Genomic DNA, 21,155 nt, shown 5'->3' with positions numbered 1-21,155 from the left:
GTGTAGGATGCTCGAGGTTCATTCTGACTCCGTTGAACCCAAGGTACTACATGTACTTTGTCACTGCTATTCTGCAATAAACATCTTCATCGAGATCTTCATCGTCTTCATCACTTTTTCTTACAGTATGCATGCCTTAAGACAAAAGCCACAAAACTCTAGTTTGGATTTCATGTGGTTTAAGGAAAATACTGCAATAAATATCTTGTTCCACAAACCTTACCTAAGTCCACCTGGACTGGGCTAGGATTCATGTATGGATTGGTCAAACTGTGTATTTATGTTTTCTCTTACTTTCCTGAGTTACTGTATACATATAGTGATATACTATACACCCAAATAAAACATTTTTCTAAATTCAGAATGATTAGGGAGCTGGTCCTCCCTATGACTGTAAAGTGTGCACTTGATGTTAGGTTATGGCAGAAGTGACCTATCATTCAGAGATTGGGCTTGTTCAAATTCCTCCCAGTGGTGTTTCGGTCAGGACTTTGACCACATCAATCGAGTTTCAGCTACACTAGACTCAGTACACCACTGTTATGGACTTCTACAGGCCTCATTTTGAGCAAAACAGTGCAAATGTTTAAGTAAAGCAACTTTATCCAAAGTGACTAACATTGCACAGGTATACATTTGATCAGTTCTTGCGTTCCCTGGGAATCAAGCCCACAACCTTGGCGTTTATAGCTGCTCGCTCTACTATTTCAGCTACAGGGAGGCTTTATATCTATACAATACCCATGGAAAATTCTGTCCTCAACACACTAAATCCACACTATCTCTAGTAACGCTTCAGAGCTGTATTCGAGGCCAGGCGTATCCCATCATTAATTATGTTCAGGAACTCATGTGCACCAAAATCATGGCATGAGGAAACTTTTAGTGCAAGTGAAATTAATTATAGATATTACATGTGATTTGGTAGTAAAACAGAATGTTTCTCACTGTATTGGGGAGTATGTGTATTTTGTAAAATGTTTGCAAATGCTTTACCACTAAATTAGAAATATCGTAATTACTAAATTGTCTTCTGGTAAACAGGAACTGCTGAACAGACATTTAGAAGCTTATTTTAAAGTGCAAATGATTGAAAATCAAGATGTGAAAAACCTCTGTAAAAACCCATCGAAGCTCCATTTAATAGCACAAATCATTCACTCTCGAGCAGATGCTGACTCTCACCCATTAATATCAGAACAGAATTATTAATCATGTGCAGAAAAACAGCATAATATATGTCTTACTATATATTCACAAAACCCACTTCACAGACGACAGTATTCATGAGAACTCAGCTCACAGTGTTTAATTATTTTTTTTGATCATGTTAAACCTCCAGCTGATTTGTCCAATAACTCATGAGGATGAAGATGTAAAAATGCAGGTTATATTTGCTGAACAGAGGAAAATAATGTATCATGTAAGCCGTGTCTGTCAAAATGAATATACCCATCTTGTGCTCATCTCAGTTTGCAGCACTGCGGATCAGAGCGTCATGGGATGAAGCGAGAGATCAGTGCCGGACACATACTGTAACTCACTATCTGAATATTCACTACTGGGCCAGAAATTCACTGTTCTGACTCCACTTTACTAGCACTGTACAACTAGTTAATTTCATTTGTTAAGCATTGTGCATGAGAAAAATGTTACCCACGATTCAGAAGATCTCCAACACTATGAATTTCCTTTCACTTCCCTTTCAATAAAGCACTGAAAGAACAGCATATGCAAAATACCTGTGATGCAAAACACAGGTCACTATTACATTTTTTTTCTCAGTGGAAAAATTATTGATATACAAATATAAAGTACATTCTAAACAGCTAATTTCTATTCAATTGTTTTGTGGGAAAAAAAAAAAAAAGACAAAGTGGCCATTACTGTAACATATCAACAGCAACACCAAAAAACAACAACAACAATACAAATGGGACAAACAAGTAGATGGTCCTACAACCAGCATGAGGAAGTTAACTAGTGTTGATGGATTGATTATTAACGTTGATGGTCTTTGTTCTCCTCACTGAAGCACTTAAGCCAGACTCCGCTGACGAGGTTTAATTCTTGGATACAACTGTTGAGGAAGAAAAACAACAATTATAATACACACACATGCAGTGAACTCAGTCTTTGGCACATTAGATGCTTCACAAAAACATTTATTTTCAGACAGTTTATGTATTCTGCTTTAGTACATCAGTTGGAAATATCCATTTTAGATTTGCAAACATTGCATGCATATTTTGAAAAGCAGGCTTTAATGAAGCAATATTAAAGTCATTGAACTACAGTGCTGAGGATTATGTTCTGTATTTGTGCACATTTTTACACTAAATGTCATCAGATCTTAAACTACAACCTTCTTGAGTAAAAAAACATACAATAAATCTTTCACGTTTTTAGACATTTATTATAGTGTGAAAAGGGTAATAACTGGCTCCTCCCCCAGTCATTTCTGAGTGTCCTGTGTGAACGTGAGCCTCGGAGGCCGTCACTCACCCCCAGCAGGTTTCGGGGGACGTATCCCTCTCGGCTGGCCATGTGCACCCACCACCACTCGGTCTCGTCCTCGTCCTCCCGCCGCAGTACCGTCATGCAGTCGCCCTCTTTGAAGGCCGGCTCGTCGTCCTGCGCGCTCTCGTAGTCCCACAGGCCGTACACCACCCCTCGGTTCATGATGCCCATCTTCTCCTGGACGCCTGAACAACATGAGACAGAGCTGTGAAACGACATGCACGACCGAGGCCTGAACACAGAGCGCTATGAGTTTATAGGAGTGTTGTTATAATGCTGGAATTGTAACCAATAGACCAATTCAGAGTAGACGTCACAGTTACGTCACTTGCAGCTGCGCGCGCATCCTGAATGTTTACAAACCTATAATTGGTCTATATGTTTAGTTTGACTGCAAGTGTGTGTTTGAGAGAGAGTGGTTGAGTGTGCATGCAAAACAACTACTTTTTATTTTTTTTATTACAAACCCAACACCAGGGGTCCAAATGTGCATCTCCCAGGATCCCAGACAATTCTCGTTGTCTAAATGTGTTTATATTCTTCATATTTTCTTCAGAGCAGAAGTGACTCGTGCCCTTTCACATTCTCTTTCCATGTTTGATGCGGTTTCATATAAACATCACACTTCCATGTGCTCATTCCTGAAAACTCAGGATCAGATCCCGAGCTGACAGAAAGATTATAGTGAAAGCAGGCTGGATTTGATTGGTTGTGTTAAACCAATTCTACATCCTCAAGTTTGTGCTAGCGTCGTGTTATGGGCCACTGGAATCATAAGCAAATAAGCCTCAAGATCAGAGCGTTACAGAGCTTTTTCCCCACAGGTTTGAGTGTTGTTGTCATGCATGAGCTGGAGAAACACACTTAACCGCGTGAAAACCACTGCAATGCATGGACATGGATTACTGCTTACTGAAACAGTGGAAAGCTATGTTCAGTAAATAGAAGTAAGAAAAATTCTACGGTCAAATAATATCGTCTGTAGACCGTTCTGAATTAAACTGAAGTGTCGTCACAGCTGTGGCTTTCTGAAATGAGGAGGCAAAGGCCTCGTTTAGGATTTGTTAGTCCAATTTCAACTCGTTTTCCAGTTACTCATCATCATTTCAGGTTTGATCTGCACATGATAAAGTGGTGATCTCTGTCATTAAACACCGCAACTGAGAAAGATGTGTTTTTAGTTTGAACTTGGATTTACATCCTGCTTTTTCTCTGAATGTGAGAGTAGACGGTCACAGTCTAAGAGAGTGGAGCAGCAGTAACTCACCGTAGAGGAACTGAGAGCACTGAGCGTATCCCTCCTCCATCTCCTCACACTTGTCTGCTGCTGTCTGCATGTCGCTGTAGGTCATGGCAAACACGGCCGCCCCAGACTCCACCAGGAACTTACACACCTGCACGTTATTACAGGACGCGGCGCAGTGCAGGGGCGTCCTAAACACACACACACACACAGTTACACACTGCCACCAAAACAACAGCATGTGGCTGAGGACGGACATCATCATCTATTTTTACTTTGTTTTATTGTAACCTGTTAATGTTTGTTTCATATGTCAGGGATAAAACACTGATATAATCTTGTAGGGCTTTATTTTGTGATGATGACCAGCTGTCTGTAGATCATCCTGCATATTACACAGCTACTCATACAATAAATGTGACATGAAATATTGATTTGACTTTAAACTGTTCTATAATTTTGCCTGTATATTATATTACAGTTTAATAATGCAAATACATTAGTCAATGACAAAAGCAGGTGTTTATATTGAAGTCTCAAAGGGAACATGGAGTGTTTCAGTCAATGTTGATGTTTTATTTAGTTTAGATATCGGGGTGGGAATTTTTTGGCATCTCACAATCCGATTCTTGATCTTTTTTTTTAAATGATTAATTAATGAGTTTACTGCCTCCGAGTACCAAATTGATTTGTGCATTTTTATTAAATAAGTATAAATAAATAAAATAAATACAAATTTCAAAAAATCAAAACAATTGTGTTAAGAATTATCAACCAAATAAACAGTTTCAAAACGTACAAGTTTTAAACAAGAAAACATCGTGGAAGTAGTCCATGTTTCACCAGTGATTCAACTGTAATTTCCTGAAGCGACGGGAATGCTTTTTGTGTGCCAAAAAATAATGACTATATTCATACATTTCTTCACTTCCGCTTCAATCTCCTACACGTGTTCACGAGAGCTTCTTCTTCTCTGGTCCACGAAAGCACCTCGACTCATGCGGGTTGTGTTGATGATACAACCCCTACTGTTTTTGCAAGCAGAGGAACGCTGTATTACAGCAATATTACAGTAGTGTTCCTCTTCCTCTGCTTGCAAACAGTACAGCGTGCATGTGTTGTATCATGAGAGTCGCGCTCTCGCGACAACACAACACCAGTCAATATTTTCAGATTTTCACATTTGAAGCTGCACTAAAGCCTGAATTCCTGTCTTACTGTTCAGTGATGAGGAGGCATGTGAATGAACACTGTTTGTGTGACTGTACGACATGCAATCTGATGTAACGCTCCTCACCATCCGTCACTGTCAGCGGCATTAACATTGACTCCAAACTGCACCAGGAATTTGACGATCTCTGTGTGGCCGGCACACACTGCATTATGCAGCGCCGTGATTCCCTCATCGTTAGGCTGACTGGGATCCTCAACCTGTAAAACACCCATTCATCATACCACTGCCATATTCCTGAAGTCATGATACCATGATGAGACCTTTTTTGTAATCAGGCTCTCAAAAAGTATATAAAAATTTGGATATAGATTTATCGGCCAACATATCGGTTATCGGCTTTCAAAAATAAAGAATTATTGGTTATCGGTATCGGCGCATCCCTAACCTAAAGCACTAATAATCAGTCGCACTCTCACACACAGAACAGTGAAATGTGACTTTCCTCGTAAATGACCCTCTGCACCAGATCAAACTCTCCCTCCAGTGATGAGTCCAGTAACAGAGCCAGAGGATTGAAGTGCACTCTCATGCTGTGGTCGATGCGCTCGGATCCGGCCTTACGCAGGTTCGTCCTCTTACCCTGCACAGAAAACACATGCATTTGACAGATGCTTTTATCCAAGGCGACTTGCATTTATTACAAGTTATACAGGAAGGGCTGGAGCTCAATCATTTCACAATCATTACACAGGACAGATCTCCAAACACAGAAGAAATTCATCATTACAAACGCTACAGAATCTCTAGGTTTTGCCTCTGAAACCAACTGAACTGACTTCATACAAAACGACACCACATTTATACTACGGCTGAGCACCGGAACAGCAGGGAGTGAGCATTGCATGTTATAGCTCACATTTTATGCAGATGTCTCAGAGTTTCTACCCACTGTTCTGTTATCAACAAAATGAAAATTTGCTATCTCCAGCTGATAACTATTCAGAATTTAGATTTCTCCAAGTCATTTCAGTGTGTGTGAAATCTATGAAGATTCACCTCACCAATGAACATTACAGAGAAACAGCTTTTCAATAAGAACTTAATATCGTGTCGTATTTTAGACAGAAAAAAAATAGTTTTTGCTCAATGCAAATATTACCTATTAAAGCCACAGCCAGAACTGTTGTGCGTCTCTGAGCAACACAGTTTCTGAATGAATCCGTATTTTGAACAAATCAGGTGAACCAATGATTCAATGACTCATTCATAAAGAGAACCATTTACTTCACTCGTAAATCAATCAGCCAGTTTAACGAATCAAATGAATGAATGAATAAATTAATGAATGAACGAATGAATGACTCAATGATTTATTCATTAACACACTTACTGCCACCTACTGGCACTTTTATTTTCTTATTTAATTCATATTTCCATATTAATAAAACCTCATTAAAGGGATTGTTCACCCAAAATGTAATTTCTGTCATCATGTACTCACCCTCGTGTTGTTTTAAACCTGTATTGCTTGCTTTCTTTTGCTGAACATAACACAATAATGGCTTTAAAAATTGTGTTGGTGAAACAAAAAGGGGGGGGGGGGGGGGGGGGGTTCTTAGCCAAAAGTTTATGTGTGATTAATTTGCAATTAAGTAGCTGTTGAAATGTTAAGTAGATAGTTGTGTAATTAGTTGTGTACATCATGTAATTAATTAGACTGAACATTTTAATCGCTTGACAGTTTGAGTTAACATTTGGATTAACTGGAATTGAAATATATTCAAATTATTTAGGTCAGATTAATGAGTGTTTCTTTTTTTCCTTTGTCATTATTGTTGCTAATAGTCCTTAATTAACAACTTCTTCATTTTATATGTAATCTAAAGGGCTGTTGGTCAATTAAATGAGTACATTCCCCATTCTCCCTCTTGTTGTACTCCAGTATTAGTTATTAAAGCATCATAAATTCCATTTCTCATTTTATTATGCCCAGAGGAGCTGTGTGTTGAGGCTACTAGTTTTATTTCGGCTCTCATCATTGGTTCACTTTCTCACTTTAACATACAGGTGATCACACAAAGCTAATGACGTGCATTTTGACATGAAATTTTCCTACTGTGATCTCTATTTAAGACAAGTGCAACCAAAGTCATGTGACTTAAGACTCGTCAACACAAACCCATCTCGACTAGTTGCAGAACCTACTTGATCAGACAAAAGATGCTTTTAATCAAAATTGGACTGAAAAAAACACAAGTGCATTTAATTTTGAGATGATAACTAGATCCCGTTGGCTGAGGTCTATAATGTATAGAGTATTCAATATATACTGTACATGATACAGCAGAGTCAAGACTTATTTAGGGCACTTACCGGTGGGAAGGGAACCTGGCCGGTGACCTCTGGTGGCTTCATGTTGAACGTGTCTTCTGGATTCTCCTGCTCAGCGCCGCTGGGATAAGGAGGAGGAGGATACGGAGGAAAGTCCTCCGTGAAGCTGTCAGGAGGTGGAGGTGGAGGGCTGTCCGGCTGGGGCGGTGTAGGTAAAAACGAAGCGTGGGGCTGTGGGGCCGGGTGTGGAGGTGGTGGAGGAGGGATGTCCTCTCGGTCAGTGTCTGGGGCGGCTGAGGATACCGCTGGCTCAGGAACAGGCTGCTCTGCTCCCTCAAGTGAAGCTTCATCAGCTCTGTGAGGATCTGCGGGCGTCTCCTTCTTCTCTTCTCCAGGAGGACTCACTGCGGTCTCCATAGCGGCCAGAGTCGTCTTCTGGTACAAGAGCTTCTGGATGTTGGGGCCGCACGGGCCCTCGGGCTCCGTGATGGAGCTGCGTTTCTTCAGGGGTCTTGGTGCGTTGTAGAGTTTCTTCCTGAGAGCCTCTAAGTCGGCGTCGCTCTGGCAGCGGTAGGGGTTGGAGATGAAGGGCAGCAGTTTGGTGGGACTGAGAGGTCTGGGGATCCGCTCGCTCTCAGATCCTCCAGCGCTGTGGTCCTTCTCTGTTTCTGGGCCACTGGACGAGTCCAGGTATGGGTTCTCAGGGTGCTGGTTTTGAGACTGCTGGCCTGCGGGGGTCACTGGTTTCCCATAAACTGCATGTGCATGAAGACAAAAACAACTCAAATATCAAAATCATGATTAAAATAATCACAAATAATCTTATGCTTTTATACTGTTTTCACGCTTTCATCCAACGCCATTTGGCACAGAACCAACATTATTCATAGTGCACAGTGCCAAGTTTATTAGAAAGCTAGTTTAAGACCCTGATATACTTTCAAGCAAAATCAAAGAACAAACTGATGTGATGTCATTTTGAACAAAATCAGGCCAAAATTAAGTTTGTTTGGAGTTTGTTTCAGGTGATAGAAACAGCTTGCCAAAGCAAACATTCCAGAAAAGTTCGCTGGTGAACACCTTCAAATTACCAGTGCTCTGTGGTTATTACGCAACAGGCAGGTGTGCTCTGGGGCTCCGCCTACTTTTATGTGGGAATGTTTTCTGATCATTTTCTTCTGTTCAGTCTGTCAAGGTCAGACGCAAGTAGCTCTCTTCCGTGGGGCGTCGACACAAGACCCGTGAATATATCCGTATATGGCTTAAAGGTGGTCTTATTCAAATAGCTAGCTATATACATAGAAAAACAGCTCGCTGGATGACATTTTCAAACTCAGACAGCCCATAACAAACTGGCTGCGTGTTTTCAGCTTTTCAGAGCTGGCAGATAAGCCAGAATCCTAACTAAATACAAAAAAAGCTAAAAAAAAAAAAGTGAAAATGTCATCCGATGTCCCCTTTAACTACAGTAATATTTATATCAAACAGAAGGATCAATATTGTGACTAGGTGGTACTTGCATGTTCTGATTTGACCAGAGGAGGTACTGGCTTATAAACTCTAAGATACAGTGTATTAAATAATACAAATACAGTTTATGGATTTGCGCTCACTTCATTTACCAAGTGTTTTTTGCTGCTGACCTTCAATGATCCCACCTGAAATACATTCCACCATGCAAAGGACTTCAAACATACAAGTTGGTGCAGTAAATGTGTTTAAAGTACTTGCATTTAGTTAACATTTGTAGCGACACTCTTAACCACTAACCGTAACCCAACCCTTACTGCTAAACCTAACCATTCCTCAAACTCATTAGTGATGGTTGGAATTTTCCAGAACAACATGTAGTTACACAGTAAATCATAGTTTAATGTTAGTACGTAATAGTTAAGGCTACCTCATATAAAGTGTGAGCAACTTTCCTACTCTTCTGTTGTTCTGATAGTGTTCCTGCATCTATTATTCTGATGTGAACGGGCCGTTGGGATGAATCCAGTCATGTGTGTTGAAGTGTCCAATGATTCACTCACCGCTGCTGAAGTTGCTGCCACGGTTCTGGTTCTGGGCTCGGCTCAGCGCTCCCTGCGGCTGCGTGTACATGGAGTAGATGGAGCTGGTGGTCAGCATCTGGGGCTTGTGCAGGACCTGCCCACCAGAGTCTTTGGCCCCAGGAGGCTCGAGGCTGAAGGGGTGTACAGTGGCAGCTGGGGGAGCCTCCTGTTTGGAGGGAAGAGGTAAAGTACTACCAGACTGGGATCCAGTGGGCAGCTGCTGAGTGGAAGGTTTACTCTTCCCAGGGAAGGTACCGGCACTGAGGGCACCCTTGCCGTATCCCATCTGGCCACCAGAGGGAAGGTTGGCCTGTTTCGGTTTAGTTGGAACTGGAGGAGGAACCTTGACTGTGTTCTTGACAGCGCTCTGAGTGTAAGGAGACGCAAGGTCCTCGCTGCTCTGGTTCTTCCGTAAAGAAGTTGCCGGTGGATCAATGGACTCAACCATGGAGACCGGGCGCACCCTGGGGTCCCGCTTCAGCACCTCTGTGTTATCTGGTATAGGGAGCAAAAGAATTCACAATACATTTAATCAGAGACTAACTGGGTATTACACATCCAATGGGGATGCGAGGTGTAGAGGGTCACCTTGGTTTTTAGATGCCTGGGTCACCATGCGTGGCAGACTGGACGACCCAAGATTACCGCCTGTCTTTGTAGCGGCTGAACTCCAGTTAAACTTCTTTGAGGACACCTTGCCTGAATGCAGACATGACAGACAAAATTACATTTCAGTCTCATTCTGATGATAATGGTCAAATTCAGACTGTATAGGAGTGAGGTCCCTTAAACTGCATCATCATGAACACACAATCACATTTCTGTCATGACAACTCTCAGAGGGATTGGCATAGTAATGTACATGACAATGTTAATGTATTTGGTCTTGGCGGAATAGATCTGCTACACTGCTGCGGCAGAGCAAGTACCGAGACTTGCTACTGCCAATACATCCACAACATGCTGCGGTGAGCATGTAAGAAATATTGCTGCTGCAAATATAACATACATGAAATAAGCCCACATAGCATACATGAATCACCTCGTAGCAGATCTATACAGGTGGAGCTGGGGAAGGTGGAGGGTTTCTGAAGCAAGCTGCAAACTGCTACAGCAAGCACTAGTCATATATTTGAATGTTGAGCAGCAAGCTCATTGGCTACCAATACAGGAGAGAACCAATCAGCTGTGCCATGTGATAATGATGTCATTAGGTCAGATTGAGTTAGACCTATCGGACTGCGCCATCTAGAGTTTCATGCCAGAACTCTGTATATGTAGCAACAACCACCAGTGTTGGAGTTAACACATTACAAGTAACGCGAGCCACGGAATCAGATTACTTTTTTCAAGGAACCAGTAAAGTAACACATTACTTTTAAATTTACAAGAAAATATTGTGAGTGAGGGGCAGAGGCACTTCCTTGAGCCTGAGGCTTATTAATTTCACTTTTGGTGTGAAAGGGCCTTTACAGTTGCCAAAAATAGAAAATGATCATTCTGTCATCATTTACTTACCATCATGTCCAAACCTGTAACACTTTCATTCATCTTCAAACATAAATGAAGACAATTTAATGAGAACTGAGAGAGATTTCTGTACCTTCCTTGAAAGTCCATGTAAGCAGAAATTTGAGGCTTCAAAAAGTTTATAAAGAGGAAAAACAGAAGCTCAATCGCACTTGCCTGACGCTCGAGAACAAACCTCATTGTTTCTCACACATTTGAGCTTGTTTATGCACTCTATGTATGTGTGCTGATCAATGTTTATGTGATATACAGTGGAGATCAAAATTAGAGAACAATCTATAAATACTTGATTTTTTTATGAAATATTGTTAATCTTCATCGCTTAAAATTTGAAGGAATATTAGCTGTAGGTATACCACTGTTCTACTAACATGTTTGACAAAATAACCAAGGCATTTCAACAAAAGCCTATTTTGTGGAAAACACAGTGATCAAAATTAGAGAACAATAACCACTGTAGCACGAAAGAAGATTGCAACTAAAACGATAATTAAGGAAATTAGCAGCAGATGCCAGATTGGCGCCAATAACTGGGAGGTATCTGTAAGTGTTCTCTAATTTTGATCAGAGTTTTTTTCAAATATCTTATTTAAGTTTTTTTATACTGCGCTTCAGAATACAATTACTTTATGAAATATGCTTAAAAAACTGCCCTTCTACTCCTGTTAAGATAACTTAAAATCGGACTAAGCAGTGACCTTGAAATTTAGGAAATTGTAGGTTGCTCTATGGTTTGTTATATAAAACACTGGAAATTAGCACCAGGTGCCAGATTAACACCAATAACTTGGATGTATCTGTAGGTGTTCTCGAATTTTGATAAGTTATTTTTCAAATATCTCATTTAAGTTTTTTATATTGTGCTTCAGAATACAATTAGGTTATGAAATATGCTGAAAAAACTGCCCTTCTAGGATAACTTCAAATAGGGCTAAGCAGTGACCTTGAAATTTAGGAAATTGTAGGTTGCTCTCTAATTTTGATCTTCACTGTATGTGACTTTCAATGGAGGGATTGAAATCTCTCAGGTTTCATTAAAAATATGTTTATTTGTGTTTCAAAGATCCAAAGTCTTATGGGTTTGGAACGACATGAGGAGTAAATGACTGAATTTTCATTTTTGAGTGAACTGTCTGTTAAACAGAACACTCTCTCTGAATGAATGGATTAGACAAGCCTGCATACTGGACCACAGACTAAAAATGCTGTCTTTTCTGTAGATTTGTCTATTCTTACAAAGGCAAAATGCAGTAACTGCATATTTTGTCAAAAACTAATCATTTACACATACACTTACGCACTGGGCAGACAAAGTACACATTTTATCAATATGTGTTCCCATATGAGTCAAAGCCATGACCTTGGCTTTGTTAGCTCAGTGCTCTACTAGCTGAGCTACATAAACAGAGTTAGACTGAAATGTCTCTCCCAACAACACGCCTGTGCACCACCAGGTCCTTAAAAGAATAAAAACTGAAATTGAAATTTAAAGTTCAATGCATAGGATCATTTTCTATATTCTAAAATGATCATCTCCGTTACATACGTAACACTGGTTCTCTATGTAGAAAACAAAATGCTATGGGAACACCTCCCAGATGTATTAAAAAGTTTGTATAAAAAAAAAGAAAAAAATTAGGAGAATAAGATGTGTACAGTGCATAGTAACTTTCAAATGCTAGCCATCATGTCTAAGTTACTGTTTTCTTGTAATATTGTACCAAATTATATTTGCTATTTTAATCTCTTTTGATAAAGCTGCTAACTGTTCATCTGTGGCTGAATGCACAATATAAAATAATTACAGCATCTCAATCAGAACCCAACACAAAGATACAGGGAAATCAGATCAACATGGTTTTGTGTGCATGTTTGCCATCTCTACTGCTAACCTGCAGTAAACATGAAGTTTCAGAATTACATATAAAGCAGAGGCAATAATTAATTTTTAATAATTAGATCACACTAACTGAACATACTGAACAGACAGCATAGTTCTTTGGGTCATGTAAACCAGTGATCTGCAAACCTGAGTCCGGGTGAGTGGTCTTGTCCTGATGTGGTACAGTCGCTGTGCCTTCTGGGTAAGTGTGTTTAAAGGGGCCCCTGGGCATCGTAGAGGACTGGATATAAGGACCGACAGCAGCCACACGGGCCGGTCCTGTCTGCTGCGCTGTCTGGCCATCTGAAGGCAACTGGAATAAGAACATATCAGCAGTGAAACCACACACCGATCATAGCAAAACGAGGACAATATGAAATCACTATGGACTCTGTGTGCCTGATACTGATTTTACTATACACATTAATCCAAATATTTAGCTTTTCTAAAAATCTAAAGCAACAGTAAATAATTGTTTTCAAAATAAACAATGTTAAACCTGTTAAGCACCTACATCCGTACTAGGCGTGGGCGATATACCAGTAGACTCGATTAACTGGTAGAAATATCGCAGTTACTCACTCACGTGACGTTGCTGTGCTACGTGGTCATGCAAACTCATTGTTTTCACACTTTTTTTTTTAAGCAGTGCGGTTTAAAAACAAGTGATTTGAAGCCATTGAAATCCAATCAGCAGCAAAAGAGAACTCGCATCTTAAAGTGACAGCAGTCTGTCTGTCATTCATGTCAATCAAACAAGAGAAAATCTCTCGCTGTTCTTGACAAAATCACTTTTGTAACTTTAATAAGAAGAAATATATATTTAATTTGTACAGTGAAGAATATGCAGTGTTTTAATACTTTTGATTACTTTATACAATGCAGAATTTTTGGTCATATCACCCACCCCTAATCCCTACTTATAAAATCTGTCAAATCGGCCCATGATCCCGGTCTCTTTTCAGAGTCCTGTGGTATAACATCCAGAGTCATCCATATTGCCCCGACTGAATTCGGGAATTTTCAAAATACTGTTTTACAAACAGCTGTATTGGAATGAAATTTGGAAATTTGTTATTGGGATAATTTTTGACTATCCAAAAGTAGTACTTTTTCGATTTTACACACAATAATTGAAGCTGTAGCTTTTGTGTATTTTAAATGAAACTTTGTATAAAACGTATGAACATGCTCTGAAGGCCTCTGTTCTTCAGCATAGTGCCATCTACAGGCCAAAAGAGGTACAAAAAAATATACCAAAAACCTTTGCTCTTGCTAAAATCATTTGATTCCTCTGACTCATATGCACAATATGTTCTAGTAGAAGGCACTTGCTGAACTGAGTTCATAAAATCAAGTTAACGTCAAAATTTGTTCTTAATTTTCTTACATTTTTCACAATATCACATAGCCTCTCAAAACTCACTGTTTACGTTTTGAGAAGGGAAAAAAGCCTATATAAGCCTTTTACTGACAGTTTTATATATAACAACTTTACAGTGAGTGTCACTGAATGAGTGACAGCTTCATCATGAGGCAAAAAGTCACTGTCCAAAACCTTCACCCTCTCTGTTCCTCTCTGCTGGATTGAGCTGCCAACCTCCACCTGAACTGCTGAGACCATCGCAGCTGAAGACGCTCCTCTTCTGCAAGCACTGAACCAAAAGAACATTTCCTCTGCATCTTTCCCATTCTTGTAGCTTGCTTCCTAATCTAGTTGTCTAATAAACCTGGCATTGTGTATTATGACTATTGCTGGCTCTTTGACAAACTGCTTTGTTCCTCTTCTGTAATGTGCTTTGGATAAAAGCGAATGCATGAATGTAAAGGAAGACTTTTCGTCAAATTCGCATTAAAGTATGGGCTGGTGTGAACAGAGAAAATGGCTCACGCTCACGGGGAGGTTCTCTTTCTGCTGAAGGGCTGCTTTCTTCTTCCACAAGCGATCTCGCAGCTCACCGACTCGTCTGTCCATGGTGTCCACCTCCTGGTTCCTCTTGTTCAGGTTGTCTCTCTGCTGCTGCAGTTTAGCGCTCTGCTCCAAGTTCAAGTTTTTCCTCATCTGGTGAACACACACACACACACACACACACACACAGGTGAGATGTTTCGAGCAGAGGCTCGAGGCTGTAATGTTCTCCTAACGCTCCCTGTACCTGTAGTTCCCTGTAGAGTTTGTCCAGCTCGGCCACTGAGCTGTGGTTACTGTGAAGCGCATCCAGCTGGCCATTTTTCAGGGTGTCCAGCTGTTTGTTCAGTTCTTCCACTTTAGACACGGCGACTACCAACTCTTTCTGCTTCTGAAGGAATATATTGTTCATCTGTTCCACCTGCTCAACTGAAACAAACACACAGACAGAATAACTTCCACTGCACGAGCTCAAAATCCTTGGGCCTGCGCTGAAAACACTGAATATGAGATGACCCTATATGTACACAAGAATATTCAAATGAGTCACATGAATGTGGTCATATTTAGGAGCACCACACATGACATGCAGGCAAAAAAAAACAGTTATCGTGGCCACATTGCACTCAATCATTCTCTCGTTTTATTGATTTATAAAGAAGGGAATGAATTAGGGATGTAACGATGCACTCAATTCAAGAGGATTCATGTCGGTTGAGATGTTAAACGAATCACGATACAGCTGCTGGTGGGGGTTTATATGAATGCATCTCTGAGGGGAACTCACTGTCTTCAGAAAAGTTTAGATGGTGTTTTCTTTTCATCTCATCTCTGTATAATTCATATTAAAGCTGTGTTTCAGTGCTGCTTTGTTTACAGCGGTAACCAAGTTAACGTTGTATCGCTGCTGCTCCATGAGCGCCTCCTGCTGTCAGAGAGAGAATCTGCGTCTCATTCAGCACTTCTGCCGTTTCTGTCTCGTACAGTACAGTTTCACAAAGCATTCTGTTTACGCTTCAGATTTCAAAATTATACAATCAATTTTAAATCAGAAACTGCTCATGCTGCATGTATGCAGAGTCTTTGTTTGGATTGTGATTGAAATGCAGTGGTTGCCTCTCATTTTAAATGGAAAGAGCACAGACAAAGCCTTCGTTTGCTTATATGAAGAGATTTCTTTTATTGTATTATTTATTTGATTTGGGATTTGCTTTAAAATTTCAATTTAGTTTTATTATTTGACACATTTCAATTTCACAAAGAAATGTGCAGCATTTTGTCTGAGAAATAATAAAATTACACCTTTTCATTTATTATTTGTCTTTACTCCTTTTTTTTTATAATCGTGAGAAAATCATATTGTGAAATCAGTAATCGTATGGCATCGTGAGTTGATTTAAATAACTTGAATGGCAAGAGACAACAGAAGAGCAGAAGGAGAATGAGCATAGTTTATTCAGAATAAACCGTGAAGGTGAAAGAATATAACGCAGGAATATTCCTCTATCCGTAGTCTTTTTGGAGCATGCAAACGTTTCTGGAAATAAAGGTTTAATGAGAAGATGGACCTTGACCGGAGAATGGTGTGCAGAGTTAAGAAACACAGTCAATGAAAGAGTTTATTGTTGATTGTCAAATGAATCATTCATGGCTGCTCCAATTTTCTTAGAGGAGCTTGCTAAATTTTGTGCTAGTTAACACGCACATGATTCATGATGATGCACTAAGAAACGCTTTGCATATGTTCCTAAGAACATTTAGGAAATTACTGTATGCTTACATCTAGAAGCATTCTGTGCACATCTTTATAAATGATGCAAAATATTTAACCAACTGTCAAACAGAGAGCGCTGAATGCATCATGAGGAAGGCACGGTGTACTTTGAAAAGCTCATTATGCAGACCTCACTTTAATCTCCAAGAAAACACGTATGTTATATCAGCAGCAAGACTGCTGGAGATCATAACGAGCAGCGCTGCGACGCTCACCGAGTTTCCCATTGCTGAGGCGCTTCTGCTCCACCTGTCCCTTCAGAGCTCGCACCATCTTCAGCTGCGCCTCCTGTTTCTCCACCGCGTCCCTCAGATGCTGCAGTTTCTTCTGCTGCGAGGACGTCTGCAGATGCCTGTGCTCCTGCTGCTTCAGGAAACACAAGCGCTGCTCCTGCGGGACAGTGAGAGGACAGCGGGATGCTCACATTCACTGACCACCTGATGCACAGTCGGTGCTCACTTCATATCAGGCTGACTCCAATAAAAGCTCTGTTACAAAACCTGCCACATTTCCATCTCATCATCACAAACACGCACAGCACATGATGAGGAACACAACACCGTTGTATTTATCCTGTTGTTTTATGTCATTTGCATCCTTGATCTTATATGTAAATAACAAAGATAAGTATCTACATTGTAATATACATAGTTATCATGAATCAAAATTACTTACAGTATATTATATTGTGAAATAAGATTTTGGTCATATCTCCCACCACTAATTCAGCAGTTTTTTTTTTTTTCATTTTCCAGCCCTACCTAGTGTTGTGCTCTCTTCCCATTAATCTCTAATCTACTCAGTCATTTTCCCCGTTCTGATGTGTTTTCCTGTACCTTGGAGGCCAGGAGCTGCTGCTGGGTGTCAATCTGACGCTGCTGTCTGGAAGCCATCTCCTGCAGCTCTGCGAGAGTCATGTCCATCCACGGGCTGCTCACCTGCGCACACAAACATCAGGCTCTGAAATCATCACATGCTCATCCATTTCCTGATCAACTAGACTGCATTCCTCTCATGCTCTCAGATGTGGGAGTCAAACACCGGGATCACGTTACACAAGGAATGAAAGCCACACAAGTGCAGGCAGACTCACTCCATTCTCCGGCCGTCTGTCTGTGGGCTTCTTGACTCCGTTCCTCTTCTGATTCCAGCTCCTGGAGTCTGAAACACAAACACAAGCCCAGTGAAAAACAAGTGAACAGTCAGTAAATAAGAACAAAATTAATGAACAAATTACAAGCAACCGCACAAATAAATGAATAGAACAATGATGAGACAAATTAAAGATGCTTTAGATTTTTAGATTTGTAGGTGTTCAAGTCCAGAAATTGAATACTTCAATGTAAAATAGCATTGCATATTCTTCACTTTATAAATTAAATACATAGATGTTTTAATGTTCAAATTGGCAAGGTGTGTTTGACCGTTAAAGTGCAAGAAGACGCGGAAGAGAAACTCAGTTCGGGGTTCATGCGAGTGCTGAATGGAGTTCTCTTTCACATCGTCTTGCGCTTTGTGTGCTTTTCGCCTCTTCTAATGCTTTCAAATCAATTGAATGTTTAAATTGGCAAAGCTTTAAAAACGCGTGCAAATGATAAACTTTCGTGAGGACACAGCAGTGGTGTTTTACGGCCATCTGGCCGTAATGCGAATTACAAGGATGTTCACAGTGGGCTGTGTTTACATTAATGTCATCATAAAGCATAAAAGCCGATGTGCAAGTACATTTAACCACTTACATGACTCAGCTGAACGCACAAGCGCTCTTCTTCGTGAGCATTTGAGTGTACAGTTAAAAACTAGCCTAGAGCGCCATCTGCTGTTAAAAACTAAGCTCAGAATCGATTCGAGAGAGAATCACCATGCATTCCGAAAATCTCAGAATCGATCCACGAAACGCGATGCATCAATTTATTGTCCCAGCCCTAGCCTTTAGGCACTTTATACAGCAAAACAATTTACTAGAGAGTTGTGCAATGTTTTAAAAAATATTATCAGGGCTCGCAAAATCGCTAACCCGACGTCCCGGGGCTATTGTGTTTTCCAGTCGGGCTGCCAAAATGTATCACCACTCTGCCCAACGGGCTATCTTAAATACAATAAGAAATGTCTTAATTATAATTTCAAGAGGTCTTACAGTTGGGGACAAAAAGACAAGAGTCGCGATACGGCTGGATTAAACTTCAAAAGGCAATGATGTCACTGAATAAATATGAGCGTTGCACGCTTCGCGTCAAAACGCGGCGTGGATGTCTTTATTTGAATGTATCCGAAGGGAACCGACTGTCCTCAGAAACGTATCGTTGGCATATTAATTCCTGATAAAGCAGCGTTTATGAGCACGGAGCTGCTTTGTGTTCAGCCGTTACCGGGGAAACCACAATATTTCAGCTCCTAAAGCGCCACCTCGTGGCAGAGAATGAATCTGCATTTCCAATAAGCCTTTCTTGCTGTTTATGGTAAGATCAATGTAAATATCAACTGATGTTTTTACGCAGCAAACACAGAGTTGTAAATGAGAAAAGTTAATGTGCCTTCTAAAAAGCTAAACAATTAAGACAGTAATATTTATACATTTTAAATTGACAATTTATATGCTTGATTTATCCCTTTTCATAAAAATGGTCTAAAGGCTGAAATGCTGTATAAGATTTTTGTTTTTGTGAAAACCTGTATCTGAACTGTAAATCATGTAATTTAATGGCTCAGTACTGTATGTTACCACAAACATTGTCCAACCCCACTCATACTGTGTTCATTTTACTTGTGCCGCTCTTAAAATGGGTCATAAATTGCCTTAAACTTATTTTAAAAAATTCTGCAGATACCCTAAATAGTGAAATAAAATTCCTTCCTTCATATTTGGTGATATTTGTGTATTAAAAATATTTTTGATTGACATTTAAACTCCTATCTGATTTTCTATATTTAAAAAAAAAAAGGTCTTTTTTTTTTTTTATTTGGGCTAGTTAAATTAATTTTCGGGCTACCAAAATCTGAAGAGTACCTGCCCGAAGGGCTACCATGGATTTAGAAATTTTGCGTGCCCTGATTATCCAATATTTTTGTCCAAAGTTGTTGGAGCCTAGCTGTTATAGCAGTAATGCCACCTGAAGGAGGAGCAAGTACAATCACTTGTGTAAAAGTTTCATTGCCAACATTTGGCATATAATCTCATGAGATTAGATTGGTTGTTGGCAATCATTTTTGTTGACCGGTGTAAAATATTTGTTAAAAATCTTTTTTTTTTTTGGTCAAACACCAATACATTCCTTAGAATTGGAAAAGTAATTTTGATTGTAACCCATACAGTGAATGTACTTATGTGTGTGTGTATGGCTGAGATTTGGGATCACAGTGGTTCTGAACACTTTTTGGGATCTAGTAAATCTGCAACAGAAGTGAATATACCAATCCTTCCCTGTACTTCAACAGCAGTAAAATACTACGGTAAGAACTGCGGTCTGAAGCACGGGTCTAATGTGTCGCTTACCTGTCAGCAGGTTGGGTGATCTGCCCTGACGCAGAAAGAATCGAACCTCGGGCCTCTCCTGTCCCCACTGCAGCAGCAGACCCATCATCTTCTCGCTCTCGCCTATCGCTCGCTCTGCATTCATCGTCACACAAACATGTATTCATACACATTTAGAAGCCACATCGCACCAACTTAGCATCCAGTCAATGGCACTATCTATTTATGGCACTAAAGTGTGGTTAAATTCCCCAAAATTCCCATAACAGAGAGAGGCAGCTGCTGGCAATTGGAACTGATCTTCATCTTATTGATTTTCGTGCAGAATAATCTTCCCCAGAGCTTCACACAGCAGACGGTTCCTTTGCTAGGAAGTGGAGTCTGATGTTGGTGCAGCAATGCACTTAACGTGTACAAAGATTAGACTGTTGTGTGGTTCTAGGTTGAACATGTGCCTCATGTTCTTTGAATGCAGAACCATCTGGAGCGCTAGATCCAACCGTTCTGACTAATCAGATCTAATCTGAATGACACAGGTCTAATACTGATGCCCCGTTCTTCATTAAACCCTCACCTGAGCCTCTCCACACTTCAGCCAGGTGGCTGGCGTCGCCCGGCTCCTTACACAGCTCCACCACGTCACGGCACACGGTCTCAGGCGTGATGGGCACCTCTGTGAAATGCTGGTCATTGTTACTGAGGTACACAGTCAGGAACATCTGGAAAACACAAGCAGATGTGGAGGCCGAGAGGTGGACGGGGGGAGTTTGATCACACAGGCTGATCCGCTCGGTTTTAAGCAAGAACAGCCAGCAATGTTATAGACGTCATACCATTTTCTCCGTCTCTCTCTGATTTAACACACTTGATTCAGATCCTCAGCAGGTTCGGAGAGAGAAGACATGCAGAATGTGCAGAGCTGTCGGGATCAGGATTGAAAATCTGGACAATATGTGATGCTGCCGGTCACACGACACGATTGCATTCATACTACATTATATGGAACAAACCTTTTTACTGCTCGTGAAGTATGTACTTATTCAACAGAAGCACCTGCTGAGAGAGTATGCGACTTCTGACAGCCAATGCAGACTGACCTTCCTAAGTTAATATGCCTCCAAATTAATTTTGGAAAATCAATTGTGATGGTTTTGATATAATAGAGTCATAATCTTGTAGATCCACCAATATTGTACGTAATGTAAGGAACGTAAATTAAACTTTTAATAATTTTTTCCTTGTAAGGAGTTAAAGGGGGGGGGGGGA

The 21,155-nt window shown here is 40.4% G+C and overlaps 1 protein-coding gene and 1 long non-coding RNA gene across 4 annotated transcripts in view; one reads left to right on the top strand and one right to left on the bottom strand.

The window, feature by feature from the left end:
* Positions 1 to 10,811, top strand: part of LOC107699142 (uncharacterized) — a 12,680-nt gene extending 1,869 nt beyond the window's left edge. Inside the window, exons 2-3 of the long non-coding RNA XR_001635424.1 lie at positions 10,100 to 10,103; positions 10,714 to 10,811. This is a non-coding gene — a long non-coding RNA (uncharacterized LOC107699142). The remainder of the gene's footprint in view (positions 1 to 10,099; positions 10,104 to 10,713) is intronic.
* Positions 1,284 to 21,155, bottom strand: part of tp53bp2a (tumor protein p53 binding protein, 2a) — a 21,023-nt gene continuing 1,151 nt past the window's right edge. Inside the window, exons 2-18 of one of the 3 annotated variants that reach the window (XM_016500325.1) lie at positions 20,723 to 20,808; positions 20,464 to 20,608; positions 19,911 to 20,024; positions 17,511 to 17,578; positions 17,254 to 17,355; positions 16,633 to 16,807; positions 14,891 to 15,072; positions 14,626 to 14,796; positions 12,882 to 13,047; positions 9,911 to 10,021; positions 9,302 to 9,817; positions 7,311 to 8,023; positions 5,440 to 5,577; positions 5,061 to 5,194; positions 3,788 to 3,954; positions 2,506 to 2,705; positions 1,284 to 2,080 (exon numbers count right to left, since the gene is read on the bottom strand). In XM_016500325.1, the coding sequence (XP_016355811.1) occupies positions 2,039 to 2,080; positions 2,506 to 2,705; positions 3,788 to 3,954; positions 5,061 to 5,194; positions 5,440 to 5,577; positions 7,311 to 8,023; positions 9,302 to 9,817; positions 9,911 to 10,021; positions 12,882 to 13,047; positions 14,626 to 14,796; positions 14,891 to 15,072; positions 16,633 to 16,807; positions 17,254 to 17,355; positions 17,511 to 17,578; positions 19,911 to 20,024; positions 20,464 to 20,608; positions 20,723 to 20,725 (3,147 nt within the window). In that variant the 5' untranslated portion in view covers positions 20,726 to 20,808 and the 3' untranslated portion in view covers positions 1,284 to 2,038. The remainder of the gene's footprint in view (positions 2,081 to 2,505; positions 2,706 to 3,787; positions 3,955 to 5,060; positions 5,195 to 5,439; positions 5,578 to 7,310; positions 8,024 to 9,301; positions 9,818 to 9,910; positions 10,022 to 12,881; positions 13,048 to 14,625; positions 14,797 to 14,890; positions 15,073 to 16,632; positions 16,808 to 17,253; positions 17,356 to 17,510; positions 17,579 to 19,910; positions 20,025 to 20,463; positions 20,609 to 20,722; positions 20,809 to 21,155) is intronic. The other 2 variants (XM_016500324.1, XM_016500326.1) reach the window with 2 other exon arrangements.

The sequence above is a fragment of the Sinocyclocheilus anshuiensis genome, unplaced genomic scaffold (assembly GCF_001515605.1).
Source record: "Sinocyclocheilus anshuiensis isolate Anshui unplaced genomic scaffold, SAMN03320099.WGS_v1.1 scaffold166, whole genome shotgun sequence".
Lineage (NCBI taxonomy): Eukaryota > Metazoa > Chordata > Actinopteri > Cypriniformes > Cyprinidae > Sinocyclocheilus > Sinocyclocheilus anshuiensis.
The sequence above is the reverse complement of the archived record's forward strand: the minus strand, read 5'-3'. Positions and strand labels throughout refer to the sequence as shown.